Raw genomic sequence first — 15,483 nt, 5'->3', positions numbered from 1 at the left:
GTGTTTTTTTTTCCAGAACTGTTCAAAATACATTCAAAGAGTCTTAATGGGAACAGCCTAGTCAGGAACAGTGTGTTCCTTTTTAGAATCTCATTTCTACTAAATAAATGTTCTCCAGGGAGTGAATGGTGAAGCAATTGTTCTCTTTGGATTCATTAAGCACGATGCCCATTAATTGATCATGTGTCGATCGGCCTTGCGCATGAATAAATCTTGTGATACTTCTGATGCCTCGTAAGTTAAGGCTTTAAGTAGCATTCATCCTCAACCTGTGATGAATTTTCTATTTAGATATGAAATTGGGGGGGAAATATCAAAACATCGCTCATCTGAAACAAAATTCAGAAAATGCTGGAAACAAGATATTGATCAGAAAATCATTTAAAAAAAATTACAAGCCAAAGCGAAGCTATTCCGCTCATTTCATATTTGCTTATCAAAATTAAAATGCTGAGCATCATATAATCCCATACCCTAGCCATAGGTCTGCAGTCCTGTAAGTCCTGGTTTCATAGGTACATATCCAGATACTCTTTAAAGGTGATGAACTTTTCTGCCTCTACCACTTTTACAGGAAGTGAGTTCTAGTCTCCCATTCTCTGATTGAAAAACAAGTTTCTCATCCAATTCTGCATCCAGTTATTTCAGAGCTATGTGCTTAGTTTTTAATTATTCATTCAAGAGAAATAATTCCTACCTCTTTGCAATGTCCAGGCCTCTCATTCATCTCAATTGCAAAACACAAAGTGTTGGAGTAACTCAGCAGTTCACGCAGGGTATCTGTGAAAGGAATGGATAGTCGATATTTTGTGTCGGGACCCATCTTCAGACTAATTGTAGTTGGGGAGCGAAAGCTGGAAAAGAGAGGTGGGCAAAGAGTGGTTCCTGATAGGCGGGTAGAGGTGAGGGGGCTTTTTGATTGGCACGTGGGTGGAATAAGTGTCAAGAGCTCGAGATGAAACGTCGACACGAGAGACTCGGATAAGGAGTGAAGTGGACTAATTGAAGGGATATAGGTGGAGGTACAGGGAAAGAGGGGCGGGTTGTGAGAGAAATTGGTGCACACTGGGGTGGCATAGAGGAAATGTGTCTTATCTCCCTGTGGCTCCCTGCATGTCAATTGGATCTTTTCTCAACCTCTTCTATTTCAAAGATCACTATTCTAGTTTATTCCATCTTTCCTCATAGCTGCAATTTCCAGTCCATACAACATACTCCAAAGTCTCCGCTCCATCATTAAAGGTGTTGCGGCCTGTACCTATTCCTCAAATAGTGATCTAATTATGATTGTGCATATTTCTAACAAAACCGTCCCTCTCTCTTATTCTCTTGACTAATAGGCAAGAACATCACATTTTCCTTAACCTTCTATCTTTAAGTATCAGTGAATGTACTTGGTATTAGTAATGGCTGCAAACTCTTCGATAGTTGTTAAAAATCAATCTGGTTCAACAATCCCCACAGAAGAGGAATTCTGCCATTTTAACCCAATCTAAGATAATCCCCTTCTCAATAACCAGGAATGTTAAATGCCACATTTATCCCTCTTTTAACTTGTTCGTCCTTCAGTGATAGCTCAAGCATCGTGCTTCTTTGTGTCTAAATGTACCCTTAAGCTCTTTTGATGTATTCATTAAACTCCTTACATTTAGTTGTATGCTACTGAGCACGACAGGCTCCTCTTTAATATCTGTTTTTTTTATCTTATTTTCTCAGCTCTCCAAACTCTTTAACTAACTATCCATCTTCCATTTTCTCTCAGCTTTTGTTTTTCTAATTAAGTTATCATTACCCCTTCAAGCTAGTTTTCCCCTCAACTCGCAAACCAGCCTAAGAGGATGTTGGTTTCTGCCCTGGACTCCATCGATCCCAACTTTCCAAAGAAATTAAAGCCATCAGTTCCTCAGTGGTCTTATTTCTGTGTACATGGCATTTGGAATTAAGTAGAAATTACTAACGTTATAGTACTGCTGCTTAACCGTTTCAAATCTACTGGCAGTTCTTTGACTTGCAGGTGAAGATGCCAAAAGGATTTATTTTAAATTATTTGTAGCAATAATTCTACTAAACCCTGAGCATAAGGGAGGGGAGGGGGAGTCAGCCGAGCATACCTACGTCTGATCACTGTCCAGAAAATGCTGGCATACTCGACATGTTCCTGCAGCAACTATTTGCAGGAAAACTGATTTTCAGATCAGTGATATGTCACGAAAGTTCCAGAATAACAGCATTTCCAGTTTTCTTTTTGCTTTTTGACATTATTGGAAAAGTGAATATGAAAAATTATGCTGAGGACGTTATCACCTGGTCTTTGTTGAGCTCCATACTTGCTTAGACTCGAAGTCGAATTGGATACTATAGTGGGTTCAATGGGCACTGAACCAGGAATTAATGACTGGAGGTTCATGTGAAAAAAAATATATGGCAGGAAGTAGAAGGTAAAGCATTTCAAAGCACCCAGAGTTGTGGATCTCCATGTAAATACATGAATGTTTGGTTGCAGTCCTTAATTGATACATGAAATGAAACCGTGGCAGAGTAATTTCATTTTGATGTGTCCCTATGCGTTTCATGATTTTTCTTTTTGCCCCAAATTCAAGTGCTATTGTAAAGATAAAGTGATGGAAATATAGCTCTGTCAACATTAAATTTAACTTGGTGCGTAAAAACTAAATAAATGATGGCATCAAACAAGCCAAACAATCTGAAGAAGGGTCTCGACACGAAACATCACCCATTCCTTCTCTCCAGAGATGCAGCCTGTCCCGCTGAGTTACTCCAGGATTTTGTGTCTATCTTTGGTTTAAACCAGAATCTGCAGTTCCTTCCTAAGCCTTTATTTTTTTGTTGTTTCTAACTTTGTAGAATTTCTTGTTTTGGAAGTTATGAGGTTGTCCGGACCCAATTCCACTGTAAAGGTTTCTGCAGTGCCAAAATGGTTGTATTTTAATGACCCCGATCTTATCGAATTCAGATGCCAGCTGTTCCACTGAACATTGTAAGGATGAAAATATTCATTTAAAAAAAAGAGTTGACCGTTTCAAGTCCACGATTCTTTTTCAGAACTAAGAAAGAGAAAAACTAACTAAAACCTAACTTCCACAGATGATGCCTGACCTGATTGTTGCCAACAATTTTCTGTTTTTATTTCAGATTTGTAACATCTGTAATTTGCTGAGGTTTAAAGAGTTAGCAGATTTAATGGAGTTTCATTTTTTCCCTAAGCTTTTTTTGGTAGATCTACATTCCTTCTGTTGCCACAGAGTTCAACTGTGTTTATTGGATATTTAAGAAAGAAGGGAGAGTGAAAACATGGAGCTATTAATCTTTTAACCTAGCGGCATTAGAACCAAACAGTCATAATGACTAACGGGTGTAATAGCAGAACACCTCAAAGAACAACAGGATTCAGCAGTTATCATTTGATTTTTTGACAGAACTATCATACTTGACTAATCTACTGGTGGAATAAATATGGGAAAGTCAAAAGATCTGCTTTATTTAGATTTTCAGAAGGCTTTGGATAAGGTCCCACTGAGGAGGTGGATCAACAATGGTAGAGCACATGAACTCGGGGATAATATAATGACATGCATGGAGAATTAATTGTCAGACAGAAAGTAAAGAGTGTGAATATATCGATCTTTCTCATAGGCAATCTATGACTATGGGACACTTCCGGTTTTGAAGCTGGGGCCCCATTTCCACAATTTATACTGTGCTGAGGGGTCTAAATGTAAAATGTCCACATTTGTTGTCCATACATAACTGGGTGAGTAGTGAGGAGGATGTAAAAAAGCTTTAAGGGTGTATAGTTAGTACAAATGAATAAGACCATGGCTGAGTTGTATTTATGGGAGGTGGTCTTGGAGGGGAGGATGCTCCTCAAACTGCAGAGCATCCTGGACAATACAGCTCACCCCCTCCATGACACACTGGTCAACCTGAGGAGTACCTTCAGCAACAGACTGGTTCCACCAAGATGCAGGACAGAACGCCACAGGAGATCCTTCTTCTCTGTGGCTATCAAACTGTACAACTCCTCCCCCTTCTGTCGTGGGGTAGACTGAGACTGACTCCCCTCCCCAATCTTTGCACATCCCCCAAGCCTTTCCACTCGTCACTCTAATTTCACGTATTTTGTGTTTTTTATGACTGTTGGCAGATCAATTTCCCTCCTGGGATAAATAAAGTTCTATCGTATCGTCACCTAAACTCTCCACTTATAATAAAGCCATAAAAATTACAACATTCTGAAATGGCTCAACAGTTTGCATTTCGGGTAGATTCTTCTCCTAGGTGAGGAGTTGAGAACCAATTGATCACAGTTTCAGAGTAAGAGGTAAGAAGGGAGATGAGGAGAAATGCCTTCATCTAGAGGATGATGAATCTTTTGAAGTCTCTGCCACAGAGGACTGTGAAGGTTTAGTCATTGAGTTAATTCAAAACTGAGACTGATAGATTTTTCAGGATATTAACAAAATCAATGGAAATAAAGACAGTGCAGGAAAATGGTTCTGAGGTCGATGATCAACCATGATCTTGAATTCCAGAGCGAGCTCAAATAGCTTGATGGACTATTCCACTCCTGTTTCTAGTAATCCTTTGAGAATTTCCTGTGTTTGTTACATACATTTATTTTCTTTAGGTGAAAATCCCAATAGCATGACAGATGATACTCCAAGTGGAAGCATGGAATCTATTTCTTCCCATTCCTCAGTTACTACAACATCTTCCAACTCCAACAGCCCACCAGAGCAAGCCAGGAATCATGTTCGTGCAAGCATTGTTCATGCCACAGATGGCACGTCCCCGTAAGTTGCATTTTAAATTTATCAAATGGAGGTTTTATAAAATTATTTTCATAGTTGAACTGGCGGTTGTGTGGCATGAATATTGTCTGCCATCCACAGCCTCATGTCTGAATGTTGCACGGCCATTGCTGCATGCCGAAGTGTTGCAGATAGATGTGAACAAACATTACCACTTCAGAAATTCAAAAAAGAAAATACAGGAGAGATAGGGTTAGATGATGACCTTTCATCAGAACTGGGCATGTAGAAATGAATCAAATTTTAAATGCAGAGAAAGAGGGGCAGAGACGGAGAGGAGTGAACAAAAGGGATAGACTAGTGGAAAATGTGGAGGCAGCACTGTATATCTGCATTTAGGCATGTATACAAGTTAAATTACACAGTAACATATTAACATCATGGTGGCAGCGTGACATTACATGTACTGCAGTTTCTCACAGCTTCAGCGACCCAGGTCAGATTCTAACCTCCAGTGCTGTCTTTGTGGAGTTTGCACATTCTTAGTATAGCTGTATAGGATTCACCCAGATCTTTAATTTACCTTCCACATCCCAAACTTGTGCTGGTTAACCCATGAATTGGTTGCTATAAATTTTCTGTGATGTAGGCACGTGGTCGGACAATTGGAAGGGAGGGATTGCTACTGGGCATTATTACCAATGAGACATAAGAACATTTCCAGAGCCAATACGAGTCTTAAGTAGTATGTTGCCTATCATAGAAACATAGAAAATAGGTGCAGGAGTAGGCAATTCGGCCCTTCGAGTCAGAACCGCCATGATCATGGCTGATCATCTAAAATCAGTACCCAGTTCCTCTGCTTTTTCCCCATATCCCTTGATTCCATTAGCCCGAAAAGCTAAATCTAACACTCTCTTGAACACATCCAATACTACGGTGAAGAACCTGAGCGAGTGTGTAAAATATTGAGTCAAGGAGGATTCGGAGGTAGGCAAAATAGGGGTTTCATATGCTAAGGAGTAAATAAATAGAAAAAAAACATTCAGGATAATGTCAGACTAAAGGTATCATGCAGAGTTATGGTTTCAAAATCTTGGGGCATTTGAAATCTATTCTGACAGGAATACCAGTTCAAGATGAATGGTTTGAATCTTAGCAGATTGGATCGTGGTCCCAGCAAAGCATATGACTAATGTGCTAGTGCGTTTAAAATGGCAATTATTCATGCATCTTATTCTTATTATATTACAATATGTTATCCTCAAGCATATTGTAATATAATAGAGGAATAAGATGCTTGAATAGCTGCAATTACCTCTAGATTCAGGAGAGATGTGAGAAAATTGAAAAATGCCAAATGTCAGGATATGTCAGACAATTAAAAACCAGAGAGTTTAACCTCTGCTATGGGAAAACTTGTAGATACAATCAGGGAAGACATCTACTTGAAGATGGTTAAACCAATAAGGCAGAACCAACGTAGATTTATTAAAGGCAAATCTGAAGAAGGGTCTCGACCCGAAACGTCACCCATTTCTTCTCTCCAGAGATGCTGCCTGTTCCACTGAGTTACTCCAGCATTTAGTGTCTATCTTTGTTAAAGGCAAGTTGTGTTGACTGGCCAGAGTTTGTTCACAAGGTAACCCAGAAGTTTAATCAAGAGAATATAACCTATGTAAAAGTGTTTGAAACATCACAAATAAAAAGCTGATTAGTAAAACTGACGCCTATGTTTCAAGGATTAGAAGCAGCGTGTCGTTTGGTTGCAGATGGGTCAAAGATTTGGTGCAACCGGGTCGAGTACTATCAGGGCTTTGGCTGTAGTCGTTGGGTTAGTGGAAATCAAACTAGCCTCCTGAATTTGTGCCTTGTACTCTTCTCGGGATCCACACTAAACCTTCCTTTGGGTTGATGGGAATCAAATAGTTCCGTGTTTGGAACTAGGACCCCATTAATTGTTAGCTATGGGAAATAAAGCATTAAATTAAGTGGTGAGAATTTCAGTCCCAGAGATGGAAATTCATGAGTGTACTATTATAATCCACATTTAAGATTTTGTGTGCGGTAAAATGTCTTTACATGATCTCAAAAGTATGGATTTAAAATTTGCTTAAAGTCATAAAACATAGAGCAGTGATAAACGTTTTTTTCGCACTGTAGGAAAGTGGATTCTAATGTTTCCCAAGAGTTAGTGCTGGACTACCGCCTTTTATGATAGAAGTGTTTATAAATAATGTATATATTGATAAATGTGCATATATAAATGATTTATAAATGGGTTAGCAGGGTAATATGTTTAAATTTGCTGTTGAGACAAAACTTGAAGATCTAAAGAGAATGGTAGAGAAATAGGCTTTGAGTAGCAGACAAAACTTAATACATGGAAGTATGAAGTGAATCACTTGGAAGAAAGTGTAAGAACATTCTTCACTGGTTCTAAAGAGGTAGATTTACAGATATACAAATCCTTGGAATCCATGTTGGGGAATTGGTAATGAAACGGATGTCTATCTGAGTGGCAGAACTGGAAAGTTAGATTGAATTTGTATTGGCTCGTCTCAAACCTGAGTACTGTGTCTGATTCTGGCCACATCAGTTTAGGAAGAACATGAAGATCCTAGAGAAGATGAACAAAATATTTACCAGAGTAGTTTGAGTTGTGGGATCTCAGCCACGTTTAGAATGGAGAGGCTGTGATTGTTCACCAGTGCAAAGAAGTTGGGATGAAGATCGTGAGTTGAAGGTAGGGCTATGAACTTTGTAATTATGAGGTACTATGAGCTAGCTAGAGCAAACACCACCCATTAAATATCTGGCAACTGTTGCCAGACAACAAAGCCCTATCTATTGATACCTTGGGGAAAACAATTAAACATTTGTGATGTTTCTGAGCCTCCCAGGCATTCAGAAATATTTGTTATTAAAAATAGAAGAGACAATTGAAAGATTTCAGTTGACTATTTTTTCTAAAACAGATTGATAATGATTTTGAATATTTGAAAAATATTAAAAAAAGCAAAACTATTTTATTCTTGCAAATGTTAACTTTGTGTTATGAATATGTGTTATGAGAATGATCCCAGGAATGATTGGGTTAACATATGAGCGTTTGTCAGAACTGGGCATAGTTGAAAATTGCCGAATAGTGAAAGGCCTGGACCGAGTGAATGTGGAGAGGATGTTTCCACTAGTGGGAGAGTTTAGGACCAGAGGACATAGCCTCAGAATAAAAGGATGTACCTTTAGAAATGAGATGAGAAATGTCTTTAGTCAGAGGGTGGTGAATCTGTGGAATGCATTGCCACAGAAGGCTGTGGAGGCCGGCAATGGATAATTTTAAGGCGAAAATTGATTAATTCTTGATTAGTCCGGGTGTCGGGGATTATGCAGAATAAGAGAAGGCAGGAGAATAGGGTTGAGAGGGAAAGATAGATCAGCTATGATTGAATTGATGTAGATTGAGGTAGAATTGAGGGCCGAATGGGCTAATTCTGCTCCAGTACGTACCAACAAAATTTGGACCATAGTTCTTGTTAGATTAGATTAGATTATTTAATGACCACACAGTCAAGCTGGTGGAATTCAGGTTCAGTACAGGATGTTACAAGGTAGGCTGATTCCCGTCAAACATAACATAAAACACAACATCATACAATATACAGTACATGCATGGGGAGGATATGTGCTGTTGTCATAGTGTGTTCAGAATTCGGATTGCGTGTGGGTAAAAACTGTTTTTAAATCGAGACGTCTTGGCGGGCAGTGAGCTGTAGCGCCTTCCTGATGGCAGCAGGTGGAAGATGTGGTGAGCTGGGTGGGAGGGATCAGAGATGGTTTTCTTCACCCTTGACACGGACCGTTTGTGATGGAGTGATTCTATTGATGGAAGGGGAGTGCTGATGATTTTGGATGCTTTGTTAACTATGCGCTGTAATTTATTACGGGAGTGAGTGTCTAAACTGCTGAACCAGACTGTAATTGATGAAGTGAGCATGCTTTGGATGATGGCTGTGTAGAATCGGATTAGGAGGTTTTTCCTTACTCTAAACTTCTTGAGCTGGCGGAGGAAGAAGAGTCTTTGGTTGGCTTTTTTGTAGATGTGATTTGAATTGATTTTCCATTTGAGGTTATTGCTTATGTGAGTGCCAAGAAATTTGAATGAGTCAGTGGTGGATATGGGTTCGCCTGAGATGAGTAGGGGGGTCTTGGGTTGTGCCTTACGTCTGAGATCAATTATGAGTTTGTGTGTTTTTGATGTGTTGAGTAAGAGGTTATTATCTGTGCACCAAGTGACTGCTTTGTGTGTTTGAGTGCGGTATTCTGTTTCATTATTGTTCGAGATGAGACCTATGATGGTTGTGTCATCTGCGTATTTATATATTTTAACTGAACTATACTGGGATGTGAATTGGTTTGTGTAGAGTGAGAATAACCAGGGTGACAAGACGCAACCCTGAGGGGCTCCTGTGCTGAGGTGCAGGGGGTGAGATATGGTGTTATGTATCTTCACCCTCTGTTGTCTGTTCCAAAAGAACATTGTTTGTGTTAATAAGATGATACTGTTTTGAGATCCACAAAAGAACACAAAAGAGTAACTCAGCAGGTCAGGCGGCATCTCTGGAGAACATGGATGGGTAATGTTTCGGGTCGAGACCCTTCTTCAGATTGATTATAGCGGTGGAGCAGAAAGGCAGAGAGAGGAGAGTCAGGACAAAATGTGACATCTAATAGGTGGACTTAGGTGGGGTTATGATAATAGATGGTTGGAACAAAGGGCAAAGGAAAAAGCAAAAGGTGTGAGGCATCTTTGAAGAGTTGGAAGGGAGGAAAAGGGGTGGTTTTTGGGAGGGGGGGGGGGCTTAGTTGGAGGTTATCTAAGAGTCGTGGAATCAATGTTCATACCATTGTCTTGTATGCAGAATATGAGGTACTGTTCTTCCAGTTGACTTCGCTATGACAATGGAGAAGGCCCAGAACAAACTGGTTAATTTTGAAAGGGAAATGGTTAACAACTGGGAGATCCAATAGACCTTGGCGGACTGAGCGCAAGTGTTTGGCGCAAAGGTCACCAAGTCTACGTTGGTTTCGCCGATGTGCAGGAGGCCACATTAGGAACACTGGATGCAGTAGATGAGAGTAGAGGACATGCAAGTGATCCTCTGATACAGCTGGATGGATTGTTGGGTCTCTGGATGGAGGTGCGGGAGGAGGTCCTTATACCTACTCCGTATACGTTGAATTCTCCAGTTTTAGATAGCCTCCAACTAAACCTCCCACACCTTCCCTCCCTTTTTTCTTTCGGCTCCCTCCTCTTCTCCTTCCCTGTGCTTGCCTCGACTCTCACCTATTTGTCCCCTCCCCTCCAGCTACTTTGCTCCCTCTTGCTTTGCAACATCTGCTTTTATCTCTGGCCTTTGTTCCAACCATCTGCCTATCAAACGCTCCCCTCGCCTGCGCCCACCTATTACCTGCCATATTTTGTCCTGCCTCTTGCCTCTTCTAGGTTTCTTCTTCCCCCCACCCCAACATTCAGTCTGAAGAAGGGTCTCGATCCAAAACCTCACCTATACATGTTCTCCAGAGATCCTGCTCAAGCACTTTGTGTTCATTTGTGTATTAACCAGCATTTGCAGTTCATTGTTTACACAGCTTTGTGATCAATGTTTGTATGTAAATAATGCCATTTAATAGGAATGTAGTCAACAAAAGAAACTTCTAAAGAAACTTTCAGGGCAAAGATGTGATGGCCACTTTTTTAAAATACATATATTTTTAATAAGGTAATTGGTATTCAACTGTTTTGGATGAAGGTATGAATGGTAATATTTCTGGTAATCGCTGGTGCAGCTATAATTTGCTGTTTTAAAAAAAAACATATTAGTGAATTTTGGAGCCGTTTCTAATCATTTTCGTGAAGTTGCATTTAGATTTGAGAGGGTTAAAAGAATGAAGGGTTCTTTTCCAGTTATGCATTAAATTGCTGCAATTTTGTTATTTCTTTCAGCCGCGATTTTGCACAGTCAAATCTACACAATATTACTTTTCAGAGATTTCTGTCCCTTCCCTTTATGATTTATTACTAGAACTAGATCATCAAACTGCAACAGAACTAAAGGATCACGAGCCCATGTCACCGTTCGGACGAAAAAGTTCAATAAATCCTATTCTACTGTTTTTTCCCCCATTTGCCCTGTAAAATATTAATTTTTATTACTTGTCCAACTCTGAAAACAATGATTTAATTTATTTTCACGACCTAATTTCCAGATCATAACTACTCATTGAATAAAGGGAGTTTTTCCACACATCGTCTTCAGTTCTTTGCCAATTACATTATGTCTGTGTTCTTGGTTCTTGACCCTACTACCAGTGCATACATTTCTCTCTTTGCCATGATATTCTGAGATTTGTGAATGTTTTCATTCAATTTTATTTCGATTTTCTTGCACTGACAGTTTATTCACCTTGTTGAAATAGAAATTAATTATTTCTGGAATCATTCGAGTAAATCTTTCATGTCCACTTTCTAGGGCTTTTGTATTCCTAAAGTATGACGTACCCAAATGGATGCAGTCCTTCAATTGTGGCATGGCCAGTGTTTTACACCAGTTACAACAAAGCCTCCTTGATTTAAAACTCCTCTGCTTCTATTTATAAAGCCCCTGATTTACTGTGGGTTCTTTTTATATTCGCTTTCTTAACCACCTTTGGTATCTTCATGGATTTGAACACATACGCCACTCTGTTTCTCTCTGTTTTTATACAGAGCCGCTTTAGATTATATTGCCTTTTGTTCTTTCTACCAAAATGCTTTTCTGATTTACTTTATATTAAATTAAATTTCGTCATGTGTTTGCACATTCCAGCAGTCTGGCTCTGTTCTCCTGAGGTCTATGACTATTCTCTTTCTTCTGGCCACACTTCCAAGTTTAGTATCATTAGAAGACATTTCAATTGTATTTTGTATATTCCAGTCTATGCTATTATTGTGTATCATGAAAATACCAACCCCTAGAGAACCCCACTGTGCACTAGGTTCCAACCTGAAAAACAATAATTCACTGTGACTATCTATTGTCTTAGCTAATTTATGTCCCGCTACTGCCCCTTTAATTCATTTTTTGCTGGCTTGATTTTAACTCTTGTGGTTTGGAATTCTGTACACACTGTGTCGACTGATTTGTTTTTAAAGCTATGGCTATTAAATACTGAAATGAATGTAGAGATGAACATTAATTTTAACAATGCTCTTTCTATTTGTTTGACCAAAATAATATGTAATGACATTGTTTTCTGTGTCACCAGCTCAACTACACCAATGGTTTCCTGGTTCAATCTCTCGTCAACGTCGCAATCAGTGCCGTCTTTACAGTTTCCAAGTGTGACTCCCACAAGTGAAGAATTTCCATCTGGGTATGGACAACACTTTTGGTTTGTGTTAACTGGTTGGCAATGGGAAGAAGATTGCTTCCTTATGCATGGCGTCACTTGGACAATGGACAGATTTAATTGATAATCTTTTTAGTTTGTGAGCCAGCTTCTATTGAGTTCAGTGTAACAAGCCTAAAGATTGAGAGTTATTCTTATTACTTTGTGGGCATTGTTAAAACAGTTCAAAGAAAAAAATAGTCTCCAGGAATTAGAACCAGATTTGAAAAGTACTCGGCTGAATGCATCAACGTTCTTTGATTCCTTCATGCTAAGGGTTCTTCTCTAGAATTTAGTATAGTCAATGAAAGACACCATTGAAGTCATTTTGTTATAGTGAAGAATCACGTTACAACTTGTCTTCCATAGATTGGAAATCTCTATTTACAGTTTTTTTTAAATTGTGCACATGTGATTTGAATACAGTCTCCAACTGTATTTGTGTGCAGCTTTGATCAGGCGTTCTTAACGAACATTGATCCTTCATATCCAGGGTAGACTTTGTACGTGGCTCTCCTCAGTTTAGCATGAAGATGCACCGATTCTTCAGTTGAGGGTGGTGGGTGAGTATGGTAAGTAGTAATTGGGAGTAACAAGAGGAGTTGAGTGTCGGAGCAAAGAGGTCCTTCTGCAGTTGTACAGAGCCCTAGTGAGACCACACTTCGAGTAATGTGTGCAATTTTGGTCTCCAAATTTGAGGAAGGCCATTCTTGCTATTGAGGGAGTGGAGCGTAGGTTCACAAGGTTAATTCCTGGGATGGCCGGACTGTCATATGCTGAGAGAATGGAGCGGCTGGGCTTGTATACTCTGGAATTTAGAAGGATGAGAGGGAATCTTATTGAAACATATAAGATTATTAAGGGCTTGGACACACTAGAGGCGTGTTCCCGATGTTGGGGGAGTCCAGAACCAGGGGCCATAGTTTAAGAATAAGGGGTAAGCCATTTAGAACAGAGATGAGGAAACACTTTTTCACACGGTCTGTGGAATTCTCTGCCTCAGAGGGCAGTGGAGGCCGGTTCTCTGGATACTTTCAAGAGAGAGCTAGATAAGGCTCTTGAAGATAGTGGAGTTAGGGGATACGGGGAGAAGGCAGGAACGGGGTACTGATTGTAGATGATCAGCCATGATCACAGTGAATGGCGGTGCTGGTTTGAAGGGCCGAATGGCCTACTCCTGCATCTACTGTCTATTGTCTATTGAGTTTTCTTCACTCTCCCTCAGTCTAGTGTTGAAGAACACCAGAGCTATGCTCCCCCTACAACTCCATGGATCTGTCTTTATTTCCCAGAATATGTGGATGGCTCATGAAAAAGAGGCAGAAATGGGAGTTTTGATCAAAGCTCAGCACTTCCCACAGGGCGTGCTGCAAGATTTCTTTGCAAATTTGGATTTTTGAAGGATAGTCCTTTAATGTTTAGGGTATCCATCTGTAAGATTCTTCGTGTCATTTAACTGAATTTTCTTGCAATCCTTGTATAAGAATAATCCAGCTCCAACCTGTTTCTCACTATGGTAACTCTTTGGATTGTTGAATTCCAGCATTTAACTTCTAATTTTTTTTTTAACGAATATATATTTTTAAAGAAGTGCATTTCTTGAACCAAAGTATTGGTCATATTATGTACAAAAATTAAGCCAAGTATCGAGGCACATAGAGCTTGCTGATCAGTTTCTGACCTTGAACCTTACTCGATAGAGAATTTGTTAACTAGTGCAATAAATCCTTGTGCTGTATTTGTTGCCTGTAAATTAGATGTTACATAATTCATGCTGCCATTGTCAGCATCCACTCTAATAACTGGTGTAGCATACACTCTTTTGTATGGTTTGTTCTTAAATGCTGTGATTGATGTCTACACTTTTGAATTTTTATAGTCATAGGTCATCAAATTGTTGATAGGTTTTTGGTGCTCGAGTTCTCTGCAGTGCAGCGATGACCTGCTTTACTTTATTTTTCAGGGTCCCAAACCTTAAAGCCAAGGCCGTCTATTCTTGTGAGGCTGAGCATCTCTCGGAGTTATCCTTCAAAGTGGGACAAATATTTGAAAACGGTGAGTGATCAGAGACCTTTGCTTGTGCTTTCTTGCTTGTAAATCCAAATATACTCTTTACTTACCAGGCATATCATTTATTTTCTTGCTTTAACATCCTCTGCACACTTGGAGTTAAGCCATCTTGAGTGGTCATGAGCAACCTGCACCGTTAGCACATACGGAAAGTATTGCATGATTGTGGAAGGGAGCGGTTGTCTGCTCTTACAACATTCACCCTGAAGATATTGTACAGGGATCTTGGAAGAGCTAACTAAATGGATGCAGAATTGGTTTCATGGTAGGAAGCAAAGGAGGGCAGTGGAAAGTTTATTTTTGGACTGGAGGCTTGTGACTAGTGTATGCCTTAAGGATTAGTGCTGGGCCCACTGCTGTTTGTCATCTATATTAGGCAAAATTAGTACATTTGCGGATGACACCAAAATAGGTGATTCTGTAGACAGTGAAAATGGTTATCAAGAATTACAGCGGAACATTAATGGAGTTTAATTCACATAAGTGTGAGGTGTTGCTTTTTAGAATGTCAAACCAGGGTAAGTCCTTCACAGTGAATGGTACTGGGAAATGTTGTAGTGTAGAGGAATCCAGGAGCACACGTACATGGTTCCCTGAAAGCGGTGCTGCAGGTAGGTAGGATAGTGAAGGCGTTTGGCAAGTTGGCCTTCATTAGTCAGGGAATTGAGTATACACTTTGGGACGTTATGTTTCAGTTGTACAAGACGTTGGTCAAGTGGACCTGATGGCATGCCCGGTCGTGTTCTAAAAACCTGTGCGGACCAACTGGCTGGAATTTTCAACCTCTCACTTCTGAGGTCTGAGGTTCCCACCTGCTTTAAAAGGGCATCAATAATACCGGTGCCCAAGAAGAGCCAGGTGACGTGCCTCAATGACTATCGCCCAGTGGCACTAACACCTGTGGTGATGAAGTGCTTTGAAAAGTTGATTATGGCGCAAATCAACATACCTCGACAAGAACCTCGACCCACTGCAGTTCGTTTACCGCCTTAACAGATCAACGGTGGATGCGATCTCACTGGCGCTCCACTCTGCTCTGGACCACTTGGACAACAAAAACTCATGTGTCAGGCTGATATACATTGACTACAGCTCGGCATTCAATACAATATTCCCCTCCAAGCTGGTTACCAAGTTCTCGGATCTGGGTCTCTGCGCATCCCTCTGCAATTGGATCCTCGACTTCCTCATCCACAGACCACAGTCTGTC

At 40.0% G+C, this 15,483-nt stretch overlaps 1 protein-coding gene across 2 annotated transcripts in view; it reads left to right on the top strand.

The window, feature by feature from the left end:
- The window catches only part of arhgap10 (Rho GTPase activating protein 10), a 168,413-nt gene that overhangs the window by 149,525 nt on the left and 3,405 nt on the right, over window positions 1-15,483 (top strand). For both annotated transcript variants that reach the window (XM_033017799.1, XM_033017808.1), the window contains 3 exons: window positions 4,649-4,814; window positions 12,081-12,188; window positions 14,167-14,258. In XM_033017799.1, coding sequence (XP_032873690.1) covers window positions 4,649-4,814; window positions 12,081-12,188; window positions 14,167-14,258 — 366 coding nt within the window. The remainder of the gene's footprint in view (window positions 1-4,648; window positions 4,815-12,080; window positions 12,189-14,166; window positions 14,259-15,483) is intronic.

The sequence above is a fragment of the Amblyraja radiata genome, chromosome 1 (assembly GCF_010909765.2).
Source record: "Amblyraja radiata isolate CabotCenter1 chromosome 1, sAmbRad1.1.pri, whole genome shotgun sequence".
Taxonomy (NCBI): domain Eukaryota; kingdom Metazoa; phylum Chordata; class Chondrichthyes; order Rajiformes; family Rajidae; genus Amblyraja; species Amblyraja radiata.
This window is presented reverse-complemented; position numbering and strand designations above follow the sequence as displayed.